The sequence below is a fragment of the Nerophis lumbriciformis genome, linkage group LG25, assembly GCF_033978685.3.
Source record: "Nerophis lumbriciformis linkage group LG25, RoL_Nlum_v2.1, whole genome shotgun sequence".
Lineage (NCBI taxonomy): Eukaryota > Metazoa > Chordata > Actinopteri > Syngnathiformes > Syngnathidae > Nerophis > Nerophis lumbriciformis.
In genome coordinates this window covers 3,412,131-3,432,464 of record NC_084572.2, presented here as the reverse complement: position 1 = coordinate 3,432,464, position 20,334 = coordinate 3,412,131, and the positions used below count along the sequence as shown (strand labels likewise).

The 20,334-nt window shown below is 38.7% G+C and overlaps 1 protein-coding gene across 1 annotated transcript in view; it reads left to right on the top strand.

Annotated features, from left to right (window-relative positions):
• slc35e3 (solute carrier family 35 member E3) overlaps window positions 1-20,334 on the top strand; it is a 42,892-nt gene that overhangs the window by 1,723 nt on the left and 20,835 nt on the right. The window contains exon 2 of the mRNA XM_061983589.1: window positions 11,897-12,357. Coding sequence (XP_061839573.1) covers window positions 11,953-12,357 — 405 coding nt within the window. The 5' untranslated portion in view covers window positions 11,897-11,952. The remainder of the gene's footprint in view (window positions 1-11,896; window positions 12,358-20,334) is intronic.

The window sequence follows — 20,334 nt, the reverse complement described above, 5'->3', positions numbered from 1 at the left end:
TTTTGAAAGCGCACGCGCGATGGAGCGGCACCTTTATTGTGAAGACAGGAACTGTGCAGTCAGTCTTTAGGCTTTTGACGGGATGTACGGTTTAAATAAAAAAGGGTCTTTTTTCCTTCACACTTTTGATTGATTGATTGAAACTTTTATTAGTAGATTGCACAGTACAGTATATATTCCGTACAATTGACCACTAAATGGTAACACCCCAATAAGTTTTTCAACTTGTTTAAGTCAGGTCATGTGACCGCCTGGCTCTGTTTGATTGGTCCAACGTCACCAGTGACTGCATCTGATTGGTGGAACGGAGTGAACGTCACCAGTGACTGTATTTGTTGAAACGTAGGCACTATGAAGGTCTGTCTGACAGACCAAAACAAACAAAGCGTGCATTAACAGATCGATAAAAATTAGTAGCGAGTAGCGAGCTGAATGTAGATAAAAGTAGCGGAGTAAAAGTAGCGTTTCTTCTCTATAAATATACTCAAGTAAAAGTAAAAGTATGTTGCATTAAAACTACTCTTAGAAGTACAATTTATCCCAAAAGTTACTCAAGTAGATGTAACGGAGTAAATGTAGCGCGTTACTACCCACCTCTGATATTAGCTATATTAGCCTATTATCAAAATGACCTTAAAAGTCTTATATAAATGTTATAATGAAGACAACACATGATGTTAGTGTCTATATTAGCTATATTAACCTATTATCAAAATGACTTTAAAAGTCTTATATAAGTGTTATAATGAAGACAACACATGATGTAAGTGTCTATATTAGCCTACTATCAAAATGACTTTAAAAGTCTTACATAAGTGTTATAATGAAGGCAACACATAATGCAAGTGTCTATATTAGTTATATTAGCCAATTATCAAAATTACTTTAAAAGTTTTGTATAAGTGTTGTAATGAAGACAACACATGATGTAAGTGTCTATATTAGCCTACTATCAAAATGACTTTAAAAGTCTTATAGTGTTATAATGAAGGCAACACATGATGTAAGTGTCTATATTAGCCTACTATCAAAATGGCTTTAAAAGTCTTATATAAGTGTTATAATGAAGACAACACATCATGCAATTGTCTATATTAGCCTATTATCAAAATGACCTTAAAAGTCTTATATAAGTGTTATAATGAAGTTAACACATAATGTAAGTGTCTATATTAGTTATATTAGCCTACTATCAAAATGACTTTAAAAGTCTTATATAAGTGTTATAATGAAGGCAACACATGATGTAAGTGTCTATATTAGCCTACTATCAAAATGACTTTAAAAGTCTTACATAAGTGTTATAATGAAGGCAACACATAATGCAAGTGTCTATATTAGTTATATTAGCCAATTATCAAAATGACTTTAAAAGTTTTATATAAGTGTTATAATGAAGGCAACACATGATGCAAGTGTCTATATTAGTTATATTAGCCTACTATCAAAATGACTTTAAAAGTCTTATATACGTGTAATAATGAAGACAACACATGATGTAAGTGTCTATAATAGCTTTATTAGCCTATTATCAAAATGACCTTAAAAGTCTTATATAAGTGTTATAATGAAGTTAACACATAATGTAAGTGTCTATATTAGTTATATTAGCCTACTATCAAAATGACTTTAAAAGTCTTACATAAGTGTTATAATGAAGGCAACACATAATGCAAGTGTCTATATTAGTTATATTAGCCAATTATCAAAATGACTTTAAAAGTTTTATATAAGTGTTATAATGAAGACAACACATGATGTAAGTGTCTATATTAGCCTACTATCAAAATGACTTTAAAAGTCTTATAGTGTTATAATGAAGGCAACACATGATGTAAGTGTCTATATTAGCCTACTATCAAAATGGCTTTAAAAGTCTTATATAAGTGTTATAATGAAGTTAACACATGATGTAAGTGTCTATATTAGTTATATTAGCCTACTATCAAAATGACTTTAAAAGTCTTACATAAGTGTTATAATGAAGACAACACATCATGCAATTGTCTATATTAGCTATATTAGCCTATTATCAAAATGACCTTAAAAGTCTTATATAAGTTATAATGAAGACAACACATGATGTAAGTGTCTATATTAGCTATATTAACCTATTATCAAAATGACTTTAAAAGTCTTGTATAAGTGTTATAATGAAGGCAACACATGATGTAAGTGTCTATATTAGCCTACTATCAAAATGACTTTAAAAGTCTTACATAAGTGTTATAATGAAGGCAACACATAATGCAAGTGTCTATATTAGTTATATTAACCAATCATCAAAATGACTTTAAAAGTTTTATATAAGTGTTATAATTAAGGCAACACATGATGTAAGTGTCTATATTAGCCTACTATCAAAATGACTTTAAAAGTCTTATATAAGTGTAATAATGAAGACAACACATGATGTAAGTGTCTATATTAGTTATATTAGCCTATTATCAAAAGGAATTTAAAAGTCTTATATAAGTGTAATAATGAAGACAACACATGATGTAAGTGTCTATATTAGCCTACTATCAAAATGACTTTAAAAGTCTTATATAAGTGTAATAATGAAGACAACACATGATGTAAGTGTCTATATTAGCTTTATTAGCCTACTATCAAAATGACTTTAAAAGTCTTATATAAGTGTAATAATGAAGACAACACATGATGTAAGTGTCTATATTAGCCTACTATCAAAATGACTTTAAAAGTCTTATATACGTGTAATAATGAAGACAACACATGATGTAAGTGTCTATATTAGTTATATTAGCCTATTATCAAAATGAATTTAAAAGTCTTATTTAAGTGTAATAATGAAGACAACACATGATGTAAGTGTCTATATTAGCCTACTATCAAAATGACTTTAAAAGTCTTACATAAGTGTTATAATGAAGGCAACACATAATGCAAGTGTCTATATTAGTTATATTAGCCAATTATCAAAATGACTTTAAAAGTTTTATATAAGTGTTATAATGAAGACAACACATGATGTGTCTATATTAGCCTACTATCAAAATGACTTTAAAAGTCTTATATACGTGTAATAATGAAGACAACACATGATGTAAGTGTCTATATTAGTTATATTAGCCTATTATCAAAAGGAATTTAAAAGTCTTATATAAGTGTAATAATGAAGACAACACATGATGTAAGTGTCTATATTAGCTATATTAACCTATTATCAAAATGACTTTAAAAGTCTTATATAAGTGTTATAATGAAGGCAACACATGATGTAAGTGTCTATATTAGCCTACTATCAAAATGACTTTAAAAGTCTTACATAAGTGTTATAATGAAGGCAGCACATAATGCAAGTGTCTATATTAGTTATATTAGCCAATTATCAAAATGACTTTAAAAGTTTTATATAAGTGTTATAATGAAGGCAACACATGATGTAAGTGTCTATATTAGCCTACTATCAAAATGACTTTAAAAGTCTTATATAAGTGTTATAATGAAGACAACACATGATGTAAGTGTCTATATTAGCTATATTAACCTATTATCAAAATGACTTTAAAAGTCTTATATAAGTGTTATAATGAAGGCAACACATGATGTAAGTGTCTATATTAGCCTACTATCAAAATGACTTTAAAAGTCTTACATAAGTGTTATAATGAAGGCAACACATAATGCAAGTGTCTATATTAGTTATATTAGCCAATTATCAAAATGACTTTAAAAGTTTTATATAAGTGTTATAATGAAGGCAACACATGATGTAAGTGTCTATATTAGTTATATTAGCCTATTATCAAAATGAATTTAAAAGTCTTATATAAGTGTAATAATGAAGACAACACATGATGTAAGTGTCTATATTAGCCTACTATCAAAATGACTTTAAAAGTCTTACATAAGTGTTATAATGAAGGCAACACATAATGCAAGTGTCTATATTAGTTATATTAACCAATCATCAAAATGACTTTAAAAGTTTTATATAAGTGTTATAATGAAGGCAACACATGATGTAAGTGTCTATATTAGCCTACTATCAAAATGACTTTAAAAGTCTTATATAAGTGTAATAATGAAGACAACACATGATGTAAGTGTCTATATTAGTTATATTAGCCTATTATCAAAATGAATTTAAAAGTCTTATATAAGTGTAATAATGAAGACAACACATGATGTAAGTGTCTATATTAGCTTTATTAGCCTACTATCAAAATGACTTTAAAAGTCTTATATAAGTGTAATAATAAAGACAACACATGATGTAAGTGTCTATATTACCTATATTAGCCTACTATATTTTATTCTACACATTTTTGCAACTTTGGAAATCATTAGGGGGTTAGTGCATGTGCCTCACAATACGAAGGGCCTTAGTAGTCCTGAGTTCAATCCCGGACTGGGGATCTTTCTGTGTGGAGTTTGCATGTTCTTCCCGTGACTGCGTGGGTTCCCTCCGGGTACTCCGGCTTCCTCCAACCGCCAAAAAACATAGGTTGATTGGCAACACTAAATGGTCCCTGGTGTGTGAATGTGAGTGTGAATGTTGTCTGTCTATCTGTGTTGGCCCTGTGATGAGGTGGCGACTTGTCCAGGGTCGGCCTGCATTCGGCCTTCCGCCCGAATGCAACTGAGATAGGCTTCAGCACCCCCCGCGTCCCCAAAAGGGACAAGCGGTAGAAAATGGATGGATGGGTTGGATGGAAATCATTAGTAAAATGGAGGCTTCTCAACAGGATAAGATAACTTCTGGAAATGACTGACTGCAGGCTTTCTTCTTCTAACGGATTTATTACAATCTTTGCAAGCTGGATAACGTTTGCTGTGGTCTGGAACAACATGGCACACAAACAACTATAAGAAATGCAGCCAATATTACATACAGATAATGTGTCATGAGACATGCACATATAAATTAAATACACAGAGGACATAAGTAAAGGGAATTAAATTAACTCAAATATACCTACAAACTCTGCAACATCGCGTGGACATCTGCCGGATTGGCAGACCGGGGTGGTGGTTCCTCTCTTTAAGAAGGGGAACCGGAGGGTGTGTTCTAACTATCGTGGGATCACACTCCTCAGCCTTCCCGGTAAGGTCTATTCAGGTGTACTGGAGAGGAGGCTACGCCGGATAGTCGAACCTCGGATTCAGGAGGAACAGTGTGGTTTTCGTCCTGGTCGTGGAATTGTGGACCAGCTCTATACTCTCGGCAGGGTCCTTGAAGGTGCATGGGAGTTTGCCCAACCAGTCTACATGTGCTTTGTGGACTTGGAGAAGGCATTCGACCGTGTACCCCGGGAAGTCCTGTGGGGAGTGCTCAGAGAGTATGGGGTAACGGACTGTCTTATTGTGGCAGTTCGCTCCCTGTATAATCAGTGCCAGAGCTTGGTCCGCATTGCCGGCAGTAAGTCGGACACGTTTCCTGTGAGGGTTGGACTCCGCCAAGGCTGCCCTTTGTCACCGATTCTGTTCATAACCTTTATGGACAGAATTTCTAGACGCAGTCAGGGCGTTGAGGGGATCTGGTTTGGTGGCTGCAGGATTAGGTCTCTGCTATTTGCAGATGATGTGGTCCTGATGGCTTCCTCTGGCCAAGATCTTCAGCTCTCGCTGGATCGGTTCGCAGCCGAGTGTGAAGCGACTGGGATGGGAATCAGCACCTCCAAGTCCGAGTCCATGGTTCTCTCCCGGAAAAGGGTGGAGTGCCATCTCCGGGTTGGGGAGGAGATCTTGCCCCAAGTGGAGGAGTTCAAGTACCTCGGAGTCTTGTTCACGAGTGGGGGAAGAGTGGATCGTGAGATCGACAGGCGGATCGGTGCGGCATCTTCAGTAATGCGGACGCTGTATCGATCCGTTGTGGTGAAGAAGGAGCTGAGCCGGAAGGCAAAGCTCTCGATTTACCGGTCGATCTACGTTCCCATCCTCACCTATGGTCATGAGCTTTGGGTCATGACCGAAAGGACAAGATCACGGGTACAAGCGGCCGAAATGAGTTTCCTCCGCCGAGTGGCGGGGCTCTCCCTTAGAGATAGGGTGAGAAGCTCTGTCATTCGGGGGGAGCTCAAAGTAAAGCCGCTGCTCCTCCACATCGAGAGGAGCCAGATGAGGTGGTTCGGGCATCTGGTCAGGATGCCACCCGAACGCCTCCCTAGGAAGGTGTTTCGGGCACGTCCGACCGGTAGAAGGCCACAGGGAAGACCCAGGACACGCTGGGAAGACTATCTCTCCCGGCTGGCCCGGGAACGCCTCGGGATCCCCCGGGAGGAGCTGGACGAAGTGGCTGGGGAGAGGGAAGTCTGGGCTTCCCTGCTTAAGCTGCTGCCCCCGCGACCCGACCTCGGATAAGCGGAAGAAGATGGATGGATGGATACCTACAAACGAGGCATAATGCCTGATTAGCACTCCAACAAATCAATAAAATACACAAAGTTCACCTTTGTGCATTCACGCCTAGCATAAAACGTTTGGTGGACAAAATTATACAAAGGAGTGGCATAAAACACGTCTTTCTGTGGCAGCGTCAGAGAAAGTTGTACATGTAAACAAACTACGATGCGTTCAAGGACCGCTAAAATTAGTAGGACAAGCGTGAAGCATGTTTAATATAAACAGTGGGATTTCTAACAATTAGTAAGATTTGTGTCATGTTTGTCCTCCTACAGAAAATATATTAAAACAAAAAATATATGGTTTTCTTCATCTTTTTCCATTTTCACATATCTCTGAAAGAGGTCCTTGGAGCCACTAGGGCGGCGCTAAAGAGCTGGATGGTTGGGTTGCCGACACCCAAACGAAGGTGTTGCTGTAGCTTTATTTAGATGAAGTCCGTAGTCGTTTGTTCAACTTCTTTAGTTATACTGTAGTGTTCCTCAAGACACCACATCTATAACGCTAAATATATCCTGTGGTGTACCTCAGGGATCAATACAAGGACCAAAATTATTCAATCTCTATACAAACGACATTTGTAAACTCACAAAAGATTTAAAGTTAGTATTATTTGCGGATGATACAACTGCGTTTTGTTCAGGAGAGAACACACAGAAGATAATACAGATAATAACAGAAGAAATGAACAAATTAAAAAGATGCTTTGACAAAAACAGACTATCTTTAAATCTCAGTAAAACTAAAATAATGCTATTTGGTAACAGTAGAAGAGAAAGTCAAACACAAATACAAATAGACGGAATAGAAATTGAAAGAGTAAATGAAACCAAATTTCTCGGTATAATGATTGATGATAAATTGAACTGGAAATCTCATGTAAAAAATATACAACATAAAGTAGCAAGAAACACGTCAATAATGAATAAAGCAAAACATGTTCTAGACTAGGGATGTCCCGATCCAGGTTTTTGCACTTCCGATCCGATACCGATATTGTTTTTGCATTTCCGATCCGATACCGATACTGACCGATACCGATACTGACCAATACTGGCCTATCCGAGCATGTATTAAAGTTTAAAGTTATTTAGCCTACTTAGTTGTCAGAATCATGTTGAAAAGGGTTTTAGTACTCTTGATAACAACTAGCCAGCTGAATTAGGGGAGTTTGAATAATACACAATGGTTGGTAACAAGAAACTGACCTGTTTATTCAAGGATAAACACAAAATAGACAAAATTATACATGACAAACAGAAATGGCATCATTGAACTAGGGCTGGGCGATATGGCCTTTTTTTAATATTGCGATATTTTAAGGCCATATTGCGATACACGATATATATCTCGATATTTTGCCTTAGCCTTGAATGAACACTTGATGCATATAATCACAGCAGTATGATGATTCTATGTGTTTTGATTGATTGATTGAGACTTTTATTAGTAGGTTGCACAGTGAAGTACATATTCCGTACAATTGACCACTAAATGGTAACACCCCAATAAGTTTTTCAACTTGTTTAAGTCGGGGTCCACTTAAATTGATTCATGATACAGATATATACTATCAGATATATACTATCATCCTAATACAGTCATCACACAAGATAATCACATTGAATTATTTACATTATTTATAATCCAGGGTGTGGATGTAAGTGTCAAAAAGACAGCCAAAAGAGTTTGATATGAGAATAAATCTAAAGTTAAAATATAGGGTAGAAATGCACCCATTTGCAGGAAATGTATGGTGAAGACAAGGTCCTTTTTAAGAAAATTAATAAAATAAAATAAGATAAATTAAAAATATTTTCTTGAATAAAAAAGAAAGTAAAAATATATAAAAACAGTTACATAGAAACTAGTAAATAATGAAAATGAGTAAAATTAACTGTTAAAGGTTAGTACTATTAGTGGAGCAGCAGCACGCACAATCATGTGTGCTTACGGACTGTATCCCTTGCAGACTGTATTGATATATATTGATATATAATGTAGGAACCAGAATATTAATAACAGAAAGAAACAACCCTTTTGTGTGAATGAGTGTAAATGGGGGAGGGAGGTTTTTTGGGTTGGTGCACTAATTGTAAGTGTGTCTTGTGTTTTTTATGTTGATTTAATAAAAAAGAAAAAACGATGCCGATAATTTCCGATATTACATTTTAAAGCATTTATCGGCCGATAATATCGGAATAAGTGATTATTACATTTTAACAGAAGTGTAGATAGAACATGTTAAAAGAGAATGTAACCAGATATTAACAGTAAATGAACAAGTAGATTAATAATTCATTTTCTACCACATGTCCTTAATAATGTTGACAAAATAATAGGTAGATAAATGACACGATATGTTACTGCATACGTCAGCAGACTAATTAGGAGACTTTGTTTGCTTACTTACTAATAAAAGACAAGTTGTCTTGTGTCAGGGCTTGGTAAAAGGATAGGACTCAGATGCAGAGTAGGGAACTTAGACAGGCTTTTATTTTGACAGCTTCCTTTTCACCTCCAAAGTCAAGGATTACAATATCTATTTATCCAAAAACTAACCGGCAAAAAAGGTTCCAAAAAATAGGAACAACCAAAATTCGCTCCGAACGGAGGAAAACACAAAAGCAAAGACGAAATATAATTAATAAATGCTATAAAATGTATAAACAAAAAAACGCTCCAACAGGAGGAAGAAACAACAACTATGAAAAATTCTATACTATCTAATCTAATAAAGTATTAACAAAAATTGTCACTCAAAAATGTGAGGAAAGAATGAAAAATAACTGAAACTTACCACTTCGGCTGAATAAACTAAATAACAAAAAATCACTCAAAATAGCAACGAAGGGATTCAGAATCAAAGAACATAAGCACAAGACGAGGCAAGACAAGGCATGGACATGGGCATGGATGCTAGAGAGTACGAACAAACGAAACAATCTGGCACAGAACAAAGGAAGGAGTGGGCTTATAAGACACATGAGGGTAATAGGGAACAGGTGGAAACAATTAGGGAATCGGGATGACGTCAGACTGATGACACAAAAGGAAGGGCAAGTGACCTGAAACGAGAGGAGAGTTACTTTTCAAACTAAAACATGCACATCACAAGACAGAAAAAAACCAAGACAAGACATTAGAGATGCGCGGTTTGCGGACACAACCGCGGAGTCCGCGGATTATCCGCGGATCGGGCGGATGAAATTAAAAACAATAAGATTTTATCCGCTCGCGGGTCGGGTCGGGCGGATTAATTAGATATTTTTTTTATTTTTTTATTTTTTTTGCGGGTGGCAGTTAAACCAATTGGGAAATATATATACATAGTTAAATGTTGTTACCCACATACGAAAAACGAGCAGGCACCTGCTGCATATGCCACAACAGAAGAAAAAAAAAGAAAAGAGATGGACACTTTTACGGAGCGGAGAAGGGACGCCTCGCCGGGGTCCGGGACCGAGGCCCCTTCCCCCGAGAGGGCCCCACCGGGAGCCGTAGCTGAGGCGATCCGCGAGAAGGGCCCGACGCACGTCCAGGGTCACTACCGCGCCCACCGCACCGACACCCCGCCTCGTCCGCTTTCGCAGTGCGCTCACGAAAGGGGTGGGGCTCACCCTGGTTGATATAGAGAGCAGGACGGTGGCCATGGAATTTCATTTAAGGTTTGTGATAAACCATCAAACTCATTCGTTAAAAGGACTCTATAGTAATATAAAGCAAATTTTTCTGGACATTATCATGCAAGAAAAGTTTATTTTTGGGATCGCGATCACCGCGTAATGATTTTTAAAGGTTGCATTACATTATTAACTGTCCCATGTGATCGATTGGAAGTCCATGCTCAATTATTGCCTCCGTAAATAAAACTTCGGCATTTATCACATCCAAAGAATCTGTTTGGGCGACGAAAAACGTTGAAAGTTTTCCACTTGTATCGCTAGCAACGGCATTAGACTTGTGTTTTTTTGTCCCAACGTGGTCTTTTACATCGCTAATTCCTCCGTGTCCGATCGAAAAATCTTGTCTGCACAAGGTGCAATTCGCGTAGTTTTCACCCTTTTTTTTTTTTTTTAATTAATATTAGATATATAACAACGGGCGGATGGCGGGCGGGTGCAGTTCTGATCAAACGTTACATCGGGTGGATGGCGGATGGTTGACGACTTTCTGACGCTGTTGCGGATGAAATAAATTGCCTATCCGCGCATCTCTACAAGACATCCCTCACCGCGGTGTGACAGTCTTGTATGTTCACTATTTTATTTAAGGACAAACTTGCAATAAGAAACACATGTTTAATGTACCGGAAGACTTTTTGTTAAAAATAAATGCAATAATGCAATTTTTTTGTGGTCCCCTCTCTTCAGAAAAGTATCATAAGGACCGAAAAGTATCGAAGTACCGTATTTTCCGCACTATAAGGCGCACCTAAAAACCACAAATTTTCTCAAAAGCTGACAGTGCGCCTTATAACCCGGTGCACTTTATATATGGATAAATATTAAGATTCATTTTCATAAAGTTTCGGTCTCGCAACTTCGGTAAACAGCCGCCATCTTTTTTCCCGGTAGAACAGGAAGCGCTTCTTCTTCTACGCAAGCAACCGCCAAGGTAAGCACCCGCCCCCATAGAACAGGAAGCGCTTCTTCTTCTACTGTAAGCAACCACCCGCCCGCGTAGAAGAAGAAAAAGCGCGCGGATATACCGTACGTTTCATTTCCTTTGTGTGTTTACATCTGTAAAGACCACAAAATGGCTCCTACCAAGTGACAGGGATCCGGTTCATGAAAAGACGCAATCTCTCCATCCGCACACGGATTACTATTTCACAGCAACTGATATTCCTGTGAACCGCACTGTGGATACAACGGGAGCACGTACGGTGAATATTTGCACCACAGGGAATGAGAAGTCATCCTTCACTGTGGTTCTAGCTTGCCATGCTAATGGCCAGAAACTTCCACCCATGGTGATATTCAAAAGGAAGACCTTGCCAAAAGAGACCTTTCCAGCCGGCGTCATCATAAAAGCTAACTCGAAGGGATGGATGAAGAAAAGATGAGCGAGTGGTTAAGGTAAGTTTAAGTTTACGCGAAGAGGCCGGGTGGCTTTTTTCAGCAGCTCCTTCCATGTTGATATACGACTCCATGACTGTTTTTTTGACATTCCTTTAGCGCAGTTAGATGCGGCTTACAACACGGGGCGGCTTATGGGTGGACAAAGTTTTGAAATATGCCGTTCATTGAAGGCGCGGCTTATAACCCAGGGCGCCTTATGGTGCGGAAAATACGGTACATGTTGGTACCGGTACCAAAATATGGGTATCGGGACAACACTACTGTGCTCTCTTTGCTCAATGCAAGAAACAAAGAAAAGCATAATTAACATGTAATGATATGCATCAGTCTGACAATAATGTGGTTGAAATTATGATTATGTGTCCTATAACTGCTGTAAAAACTGTTGTATTTCTGCAATATGTTTGAATGTTCACCGACTCTCTTTTCTCATTTTGAAGAGCTGCCCATAAATATTCTCATTGGAGTGGGACGTTGTTTGGAAACATCCAGCATCATGGCTGCCGAGAAACTGCTCAGCCTATCCCCCCACAGGCGCATCATTGTCGGCCTGCTGGCCAACCTGCTGTCCTCCATCTGCATCGTCTTTCTCAACAAGTGGATCTATGTGCGCTACGGCTTCCCCAACATGACCCTCACCCTCATCCACTTTGTGGTCACCTGGCTGGGACTTTACATCTGCCAAAAGATGAACATTTTCTCCCCCAAAAGCCTGCCCGTGAGGCGCATCGTGTGGTTAGCGCTGAGCTTCTGCGGCTTTGTGGCCTTCACCAATTTGTCCCTGCAGAATAATTCCATTGGGACGTACCAGCTGGCCAAAGCCATGACCACGCCGGTCATCATCCTCATCCAGACCACCTACTACAAGAAGACCTTCTCCACCAAGATCAAACTCACACTGGTGATCTTCTGTTGTCTTTCATTCAGCTCACAACATTATTGTGTGAATGCTCCAAAACATTCACATATATGGTTTTCTACACCAAAAGTCATATATTTATTACAAACTCCGTTTCCATATGAGTTGGGAAATTGTGTTAGATGTAAATATAAACGGAATACAATGATTTGCAAATCCTTTTCAACTCATATTCAGTTGAATGCACTACAAAGACAACATATTTGATGTTCAAACTCATAAACTTGATTTTTTTTTGCAAATAATAATTAACTTAGAATTTCATGGCTGCAACACGTGCCAAAGTAGTTGGGAAAGGGCATGTTCACCACTGTGTTACATGGCCTTTCCTTTTAACAACACTCAGTAAACGTTTGGGAACTGAGAAGAAACATTTTTTATGCTTCTCAGGTGGAATTCTTTCCCATTCTTGCTTGATGTACAGCTTAAGTTGTTCAACAGTCCGGGGGTCTTCGTTTTGGTATTTTAGGCTTCATAATGCACCACACATTTTCAATGGGAGACAGGTCTGGACTACAGACAGGCCAGTCTAGTACCCGCACTCTTTTACTATGAAGCCACACTGTTCTAACACACATTGTCTTGCTGAAATAAGCAGGGGCGTCCATGGTAACGTTGCTTGGATGGCAACATATGTTGCTCCAAAACCTGTATGTACCTTTCAGCATTAATGGCGCCTTCACAGATGTGTAAGTTACCCATGTCTTGGGCACTAATACACCCCCATACCATCACACATGCTGGCTTTTCAACTTTGCGCCTATAACAATCCGGATGGTTCTTTTCCTCTTTGGTCCGGAGGACACGACGTCCACAGTTTCCAAAAACAATTTGAAATGTGGACTAGTCAGACCACAGAACACTTTTCCACTTTTGTATCAGTCCATCTTAGATGAGCTCAGGCCCAGCGAAGCCGACGGCGTTTCTGGGTGTTGTTGATAAACGGTTTTCGCCTTGCATAGGAGAGTTTTAACTTGCACTTACAGATGTAGCGACCAACTGTAGTTACTGACAGTGGGTTTCTGAAGTGTTCCTGAGCCCATGTGGTGATATCCTGTACACACTGATGTCGCTTGTTGATGCAGTACAGCCTGAGGGATCGAAGGTCACGGGCTTAGCTGCTTACGTGCAGTGATTTCTCCAGATTCTCTGAACCCTTTGATGATATTACTGACCGTAGATGGTGAAATCCCTAAATTCCTTGCAATAGCTGGTTGAGAAAGGTTTTTCTGAAACAATTTGCTCACACATTTGTTGACAAAGTGGTGACCCTCGCCCCATCCTTGTTTGTGAATGACTGAGCATTTCATGGAATCTACTTTTATACCCAATCATGGCACCCACCTGTTCCCAATTTGCCTGTTCACCTGTGGGATGTTCCAAATAAGTGTTTGATGAGCATTCCTCAACTTTATCAGTATTTATTGCCACCTTTCTCAACTTCTTTGTCACATGTTGCTGGCATCAAATTCTAAAGTTAATGATTATTTGCAAAAAAACAAATGTTTATCAGTTTGAACATCAAATATGTTGTCTTTGTAGCATATTCAACTGAATATGGGTTGAAAATGATTTGCAAATCATTGTATTCCGTTTATATTTACATCTAACACAATTTCCCAACTCATATGGAAACGGGGTTTGTATTCAACTTCTTCTTCTCTAGATTTTGGCGTGCTCTACCTTCCACATTTTTCATCCGATTCAAACCGTTCCAACTTCAAACTGTTCAGCCTATTTGGGAATTGCGGGCTTTCCCTTTACAAATTCCAAATTTCCCAGAATTCCAGGTTTTCCATTTTTCAAACTTCCACCATTTCCACATTTTTCAACCGATTCAACCATTCCACCTTCAACATATTCCATTCATCCTGCACTATCATTTTTTCAAGTTAAAAAAAATTCCAGGAATTCCCATTTTTTCAAACCCTTCTGTCGACTACTCCTTCCACATTTTTCAACCGTTCCCCTGCCAAACATTCCTCTTAATCAGGACAAAAAAACAAAGTTGTTTTTTGAACTGGAAAATTTCACGGTTTTCCCAAAATTCCAGGAATTCCCTAATGACCTGCTCAGTGGCCTTGTGGTTAGAGTGTACGCCCTGAGACTGGTAGGTCGTGAGTTCAAACCCCGGCCGAGTCATACCAAAGACTATAAAAATGGGACCCATTGCCTCCCTGCTTGGCACTCAGCATCAAGGGTTGGAATTGGGGGTTAAATCACCAAAATGATTCCGAGCGCGGCCACCGCTGCGGCTCACTGCTCCCCTCCCCTCACAGGGGTGAACATGGGGATGGGTCAAACGCAGAGGATAATTTCACCACACCTAGTGTGTGTGTGACTACCGTTGGGACTTTAACTTTAACTTTTAATACCATTTCGCAATTAAAAATGTTACTACTTCAACATTTCTCGACCAATTTGAAAAATCCCAACACCAACCATTCAGAACATTCAAATTGTTTTGCAATTTCCGAAAAATGCCCTTTTTTCCCGAAATTCCCAAGTTTCCATGAAATTCCCATTGAAATCAATGGGACATTTTTCCAAGTTCCACAAAATTTTTTAACCGTTCAAACTTCAACATTTTCAGCCTGTTCAGGAATTTTGTGATCCTATTGAACAATTGTAAAAATAAAAAAAAATCCCGGATTTCCTAGAATTCTCAGTTTTTATGGACATTTTCCCCATTCAAAATGAGTTATCCATTTTTCACACTTCCCACAATTCCCACATGTTTGAACCAATTCAAACCATTCCAACATCAACACATTCCACTCATCCTGGACATTCAAACTATCATTTTTTCAAGTTAAAAAAAATTCCAGGAATTCCCAGAATTACCGTTTTTTTTCAAACCCTTCTGTCGACTACTCCTTCCACATTTTTCAACCGTTCCCTTGCGAAACATTCCTCTTAATCAGGACAAAAAAACAAAGTTGTTTTTTGAACTGGAAAATTTCCCGGTTTTCCCAAAATTCCAGGAATTCCCTAATGACCTGCTCAGTGGCCTTGTGGTTAGAGTGTCCGCCCTGAGACTGGAAAGTCGTGAGTTCAAACCCCGGCCGAGTCATACCAAAGACTATAAAAATGGGACCCATTACCTCCCTGCTTGGCACTCAGCATCAAGGGTTGGAATTGGGGGTTAAATCACCAAAATGATTCCCGAGCGCGGCCACCGCTGCGGCTCACTGCTCCCCTCACCTCACAGGGGTGAACATGGGGATGGGTCAAACGCAGAGGATAATTTCAACACACCTAGTGTGTGTGTGACTACCGTTGGGACTTTAACTTTAACTTTTAATACCATTTCGCAATTAAAAATGTTACTACTTCAACATTTCTCGACCAATTTGAAAAATCCCAACACCAACCATTCAGAACATTCAAATTGTTTTGCAATTTCCGAAAAATGCCCTTTTTTCCCGAAATTCCCAAGTTTCCATGAAATTCCCATTGAAATCAATGGGACATTTTTCCAAGTTCCACAAATTTTTTTAACCGTTCAAACTTCAACATTTTCAGCCTGTTCAGGAATTTTGTGATCCTATTGAACAATTGTAAAAAAAAATTAAAAAAATCCCGGATTTCCTAGAATTCTCAGTTTTTATGGACATTTTCCCCATTCAAAATGAGTTATCCATTTTTCACACTTCCCACAATTCCCACATGTTTGAACCAATTCAAACCATTCCAACATCAACACATTCCACTCATCCTGGACATTCAAACTATCATTTTTTCAAGTTAAAAAAAATTCCAGGAATTCCCAGAATTACCGTTTTTTTCAAACCCTTCTGTCGACTACTCCTTCCACATTTTTCAACCGTTCCCCTGCCAAACATTCCTCTTAATCAGGACAAAAAAACAAAGTTGTTTTTTGAACTGGAAAATTTCCCAGTTTTCCCAAAATTCCAGGAATTCCCTAATGACCTGCTCAGTGGCCTTGTGGTTAGAGTGTCCGCCCTGAGACTGGAAAGTCGTGAGTTCAAACCCCGGCCGAGTCATACCAAAGACTATAAAAATGGGACCCATTGCCTCCCTGCTTGGCACTCAGCATCAAGGGTTGGAATTGGGGGTTAAATCACAAAAATGATTCCCGAGCGCAGCCACCGCTGCGGCTCACTGCTCCCCTCACCTCACAGGGGTGAACATGGAGATGGGTCAAACGCAGAGGATAATTTCACCACACCTAGTGTGTGTGTGACTACCGTTGGGACTTTAACTTTAACTTTTAATACCATTTCGCAATTAAAAATGTTACTACTTCAACATTTCTCGACCAATTTGAAAAATCCCAACACCAACCATTCAGAACATTCAAATTGTTTTGCAATTTCCAAAAAATGCCCTTTTTTCCCCGAAATTCCCAAGTTTCCATGAAATTCCCATTGAAATCAATGGGACATTTTTCAAAGTTCCAAATTTTTTTAACCGTTCAAACTTCAACATTTTCAGCCTGTTCAGGAATTTTGTGATCCTATTGAACAATTGTAAAAAAAAAAAAAAAAAATCCCGGATTTCCTAGAATTCTCAGTTTTTATGGACATTTTCCCCATTCAAAATGAGTTATCCATTTTTCACACTTCCCACAATTCCCACATGTTTGAACCAATTCAAACCATTCCAACATCAACACATTCCACTCATCCTGGACATTCAAACTATCATTTTTTCAAGTTAAAAAAAATTCCAGGAATTCCCAGAATTACCGTTTTTTTCAAACCCTTCTGTCGACTACTCCTTCCACATTTTTCAACCGTTCCCCTGCCAAACATTCCTCTTAATCAGGACAAAAAAACAAAATTGTTTTTTGAACTGGAAAAATTCCCGGTTTTCCCAAAATTCCAGGAATTCCCTAATGACCTGCTCAGTGTCCTTGTGGTTAGAGTGTCTGCCCTGAGACTGGAAAGTCGTGAGTTCAAACCCCGGCCGAGTCATACCAAAGACTATAAAAATGGGACCCATTGCCTCCCTGCTTGGCACTCAGCATCAAGGGTTGGAATTGGGGGTTAAATCACAAAAATGATTCCCGAGCGCGGCCACCGCTGCGGCTCACTGCTCCCCTCACCTCACAGGGGTGAACATGGGGATGGGTCAAACGCAGAGGATAATTTCACCACACCTAGTGTGTGTGTGACTACCGTTGGGACTTTAACTTTAACTTTTAATACCATTTCTCAATTAAAAATGTTACTACTTTAACATTTCTCGACCAATTTGAAAAATCCCAACACCAACCATTCAGAACATTCAAATTTTTTTGCAATTTCCGAAAAACGCCCTTTTTTTCCCGAAATTCCCAAGTTTCCATGAAATTCCCATTGAAATCAATGGGACATTTTTCCAAGTTCTAAAATTTTTTAACCGTTCAAACTTCAACATTTTCAGCCTGTTCAGAAATTTTGTGATCCTATTGAACAATTGTAAAAAAAAAAAAAAAAAAAATCCCGGATTTCCTAGAATTCTCAGTTTTTTTGGACATTTTCCCCATTCAAAATGAGTTATCCATTTTTCACACTTCCCACAATTCCCACATGTTTGAACCAATTCAAACCATTCCAACATCAACACATTCCACTCATCCTGGACATTCAAACTATCATTTTTTCAAGTTAAAAAAAATTCCAGGAATTCCCAGAATTACCGTTTTTTTCAAACCCTTCTGTCGACTACTCCTTCCACATTTTTCAACCGTTCCCTTGCGAAACATTCCTCTTAATCAGGACAAAAAAACAAAGTTGTTTTTTGAACTGGAAAATTTCCCGGTTTTCCCAAAATTCCAGGAATTCCCTAATGACCTGCTCAGTGGCCTTGTGGTTAGAGTGTCCGCCCTGAGACTGGTAGGTCGTGAGTTCAAACCCCGGCCGAGTCATACCAAAGACTATAAAAATGGGACCCATTACCTCCCTGCTTGGCACTCAGCATCAAGGGTTGGAATTGGGGGTTAAATCACCAAAATGATTCAGAGCGCGGCCAACGCTGCGGCTCACTGCTCCCCTCACCTCACAGGGGTGAACATGGGGATGGGTCAAACGCAGAGGATAATTTCACCACACCTAGTGTGTGTGTGACTACCGTTGGGACTTTAACTTTAACTTTTAATACCATTTCGCAATTAAAAATGTTACTACTTCAACATTTCTCGACCAATTTGAAAAATCCCAACACCAACCATTCAGAACATTCAAATTGTTTTGCAATTTCCGAAAAATGCCCTTTTTCCCCGAAATTCCCAAGTTTCCATGAAATTCCCATTGAAATCAATGGGACATTTTTCCAAGTTCCACAAATTTTTTTAACCGTTCAAACTTCAACATTTTCAGCCTGTTCAGGAATTTTGTGATCCTTTTGAACAATTGTAAAAAAAAAAAAAAAAATCCCGGATTTCCTAGAATTCTCAGTTTTTATGGACATTTTCCCCATTCAAAATGAGTTATCCATTTTTCACACTTCCCACAATTCCCACATGTTTGAACCAATTCAAACCATTCCAACATCAACACATTCCACTCATCCTGGACATTCAAACTATCATTTTTTCAAGTTAAAAAAAATTCCAGGAATTCCCAGAATTACCGTTTTTTTTTTCAAACCCTTCTGTCGACTACTCCTTCCACATTTTTCAACCGTTCCCCTGCCAAACATTCCTCTTAATCAGGACAAAAAAACAAAGTTGTTTTTTGAACTGGAAAATTTCCCGGTTTTCCCAAAATTCCAGGAATTCCCTAATGACCTGCTCAGTGGCCTTGTGGTTAAGAGTGTCCGCCCTGAGACTGGTAGGTCGTGAGTTCAAACCCCGGCCGAGTCATACCAAAGACTATAAAAATGGGACCCATTGCCTCCCTGCTTGGCACTCAGCATCAAGGGTTGGAATTGGGGGTTAAATCACAAAAATGATTCCCGAGCGCGGCCACCGCTGCGGCTCACTGCTCCCCTCACCTCACAGGGGTGAACATGGGGATGGGTCAAACGCAGAGGATAATTTCACCACACCTAGTGTGTGTGTGACTACCGTTGGGACTTTAACTTTAACTTTTAATAACATTTCGCAATTAAAAATGTTACTACTTCAACATTTCTCGACCAATTTGAAAAATCCCAACACCAACATTCAAATTGTTTTGCAATTTCCGAAAAATGCCCTTTTTTCCCGAAATTCCCAAGTTTCCATGAAATTCCCATTGAAATCAATGGGACATTTTTCCAAGTTCCAAATTTTTTTAACCGTTTAAACTTCAACATTTTCAGCCTGTTCAGGAATTTTGTGATCCTATTGAACAATTGTAAAAAAAAATTTAAAAAAAATCCCGGATTTCCTAGAATTCTCAGTTTTTATGGACATTTTCCCCATTCAAAATGAGTTATCCATTTTTCACACTTCCCACAATTCCCACATGTTTGAACCAATTCAAACCATTCCAACATCAACACATTCCACTCATCCTGCACATTCAAACTATCATTTTTTCAAGTTAAAAAAAATTCCAGGAATTCCCAGAATTACCGTTTTTTTCAAACCCTTCTGTCGACTACTCCTTCCACATTTTTCAACCGTTCCCCTGCCAAACATTCCTCTTAATCAGGACAAAAAAACAAAGTTGTTTTTTGAACTGGAAAATTTCCCGGTTTTCCCAAAATTCCAGGAATTCCCTAATGACCTGCTCAGTGTCCTTGTGGTTAGAGTTTCCGCCCTGAGACTGGAAAGTCGTGAGTTCAAACCCCGGCCGAGTCATACCAAAGACTATAAAAATGGGACCCATTGCCTCCCTGCTTGGCACTCAGCATCAAGGGTTGGAATTGGGGGTTAAATCACAAAAATGATTCCCGAGCGCGGCCACCGCTGCGGCTCACTGCTCCCCTCACCTCACAGGGGTGAACATGGGGATGGGTCAAACGCAGAGGATAATTTCACCACACCTAGTGTGTGTGTGACTACCGTTGGGACTTTAACTTTAA